This window comes from Monopterus albus, unplaced genomic scaffold (assembly GCF_001952655.1).
Source record: "Monopterus albus unplaced genomic scaffold, M_albus_1.0 scaffold27.1, whole genome shotgun sequence".
NCBI lineage: Eukaryota > Metazoa > Chordata > Actinopteri > Synbranchiformes > Synbranchidae > Monopterus > Monopterus albus.
The window spans coordinates 3,135,412-3,137,563 of record NW_018127907.1 but is presented as its reverse complement, the minus strand read 5'-3'; the positions used below and the strand labels follow the sequence as shown (position 1 = coordinate 3,137,563).

The following is a 2,152-nucleotide window of genomic DNA, read 5'->3' as shown; positions in this document are numbered from 1 at the left end:
ACAGAACAAATGACAGCAACACACAACTACACATATCCAACCAATGCTAATCCAAAATCAGTTTGCTTACACCTATTACATGTTTGAATGGAGTAGGAAGAAGTCAGACTTATCCAGTCCTACCCCATGACATCATATTATACAAAATTTCATGCATCATTGGCTGCAAGCAGTATCTCTACATAGGTAAAACCTGCCTCCCCTGACCGCACGTCACTGTTAAAATATGTCAAGAGTTTGTGTGTGTATGCTGGGAGGGAAGGGGTTGGTGGAAGGGCGGTTCTACAGACCCATCTGAGTGTGTGTACATTTATGTTTTGATCATTATTAGCTTTTACATCAACCAGAGATGTAGAACATCCATCAAATCCATAGTACTTAATGGAGATTATCATTGCAGCCGTTTTGACCTCAAACATCAACAGTGTTGATTACAGACATATACTGTAAAGCATCAGTCATGTCAGTCATTTTTAAAAAAAAAGATTTCATAAAATTAAGAAAAGTCACAAGGTATCATAGTAATAGAATAATGGAAAATGTTTTTTAAACAGTTCAAGTGGCTCAGAGGTCATATTGACCCCAAACAGAAGACAAGGGTAGAGTGTGCTGTGTGTATTTATTTATGTGGGAACACAGATTTTAAAAACTGATCCATATGCAAAATAGGCCCACTGTTAACTTCTATTAAAGATTGTATTTGGTACATATCTGCACCATACCGAATGTTCTGTACCAAAACGGTTCGGTATGAATACGTGTACCTTTACACCCTTAATAAACACAGAATTGAAAAAAAACAGAAAAATGGCTAAATTAGTATGAATATTTTCAGTATGAAAATACCTTAAGAGTTTAAAGGTTTACTGGGTAGGGTTGGTAGAACTTTATTCATCCCACAGTGGGATCACTGTCGCTTTGAATTAGCATCAAGAACCAAGGCTAATTTTTTAAAGTAATACAATACAGTATTAAAATCAAAAGCTTAACAACAAAACACTCAGTGAGGCCAGAGAGAAGAGCGTATAAAGTTTAGTTTTATGACTGTCAACTCCAACTTATTTATTTATTTGGAAAATACTATATCATGTGAGATAGGTCCAAATGCCAGAACTGAATATCATCAGTTTGTTTTAATACAATGACTACAATTAGTCATCATCACTAATTTCCAAAACATCAAACCATGTGGAATAAAGTTAGCCAGTTTCTATTAACCTGTATTTAGCTGTTTACACAATGTAGATCTTTTTCTATATCACTTGTTACTGTAGTGAACATTATTGTTTTCCATGGAAAAGGAAACATTTATTCAAGCCAATGCAACAGATGAGTTAAGCCTGAGGCTGGTTGTATGATCATGTGTGATTCAGCTTGCATCAATAAGAAGACAGGATTCTGGTAACAGTAGTCTGAGAACATCACAGATCCTCGGGCATTCTTCCCACCTGTCAACAGAACAAAGGATTTTGAGATCAAGAACACAATTACTTAGGACAAACATGTAACATATTATTTAACAATATTGAAGGTATTTCATTCTTTAATTAATTATAGTTGAATATGAAGGAGAATAAATGAATGAATATCAATATTATGAATTTTAATATAACTGGATCTACAGTATATCACACAGAACATAAGTCTGGATATGTGGCCCTAGACCCAAGAAGTCCATTCAGTCCCATCACATCACAACACTGCTACAGAGGCTCTCAATGTGATTGGAAGGCAGCAGGTAATAATACATAAAAATTATAAATAAAGACAAGAACACTGAAGATAAAAGGTATAAAATGTGTGCAATCCAAAATAGGATAAGGTGGACAGTATTTATAAATATTTAATATACATGTATATACATCATGGCAGAAGGGTTTTCAGCCTGATGTAAACAATGGTTATATTCACTGGAGTGATTATTGTCTTTTCATGCAGACATAGATGAACTGTTCATTAGACTGATGGCACGGGGGAAGAAACTGTCCTTGTGTCTGGTTGTTTTCAAAGTTCAAAGTGTTTATTTGTCATATGCACAGTTAGGAAACGTGTTTCCCTGTACAATGAAATTCTTACTTTGCCATCCACATGAATGCCACAAAATACAAATGAAATATAAAGTAGATAAATAAGTAACACAAAATCTAAGGCA

At 34.5% G+C, this 2,152-nt stretch overlaps 1 protein-coding gene across 1 annotated transcript in view; it reads right to left on the bottom strand.

The window, feature by feature from the left end:
• Positions 1-205: 205 nt before the first annotated feature.
• The window catches only part of atoh8 (atonal bHLH transcription factor 8), a 15,387-nt gene continuing 13,440 nt past the window's right edge, over positions 206-2,152 (bottom strand). Inside the window, exon 4 of the mRNA XM_020595561.1 lies at positions 206-1,448. Coding sequence (XP_020451217.1) covers positions 1,422-1,448 — 27 coding nt within the window. The 3' untranslated portion in view covers positions 206-1,421. The remainder of the gene's footprint in view (positions 1,449-2,152) is intronic.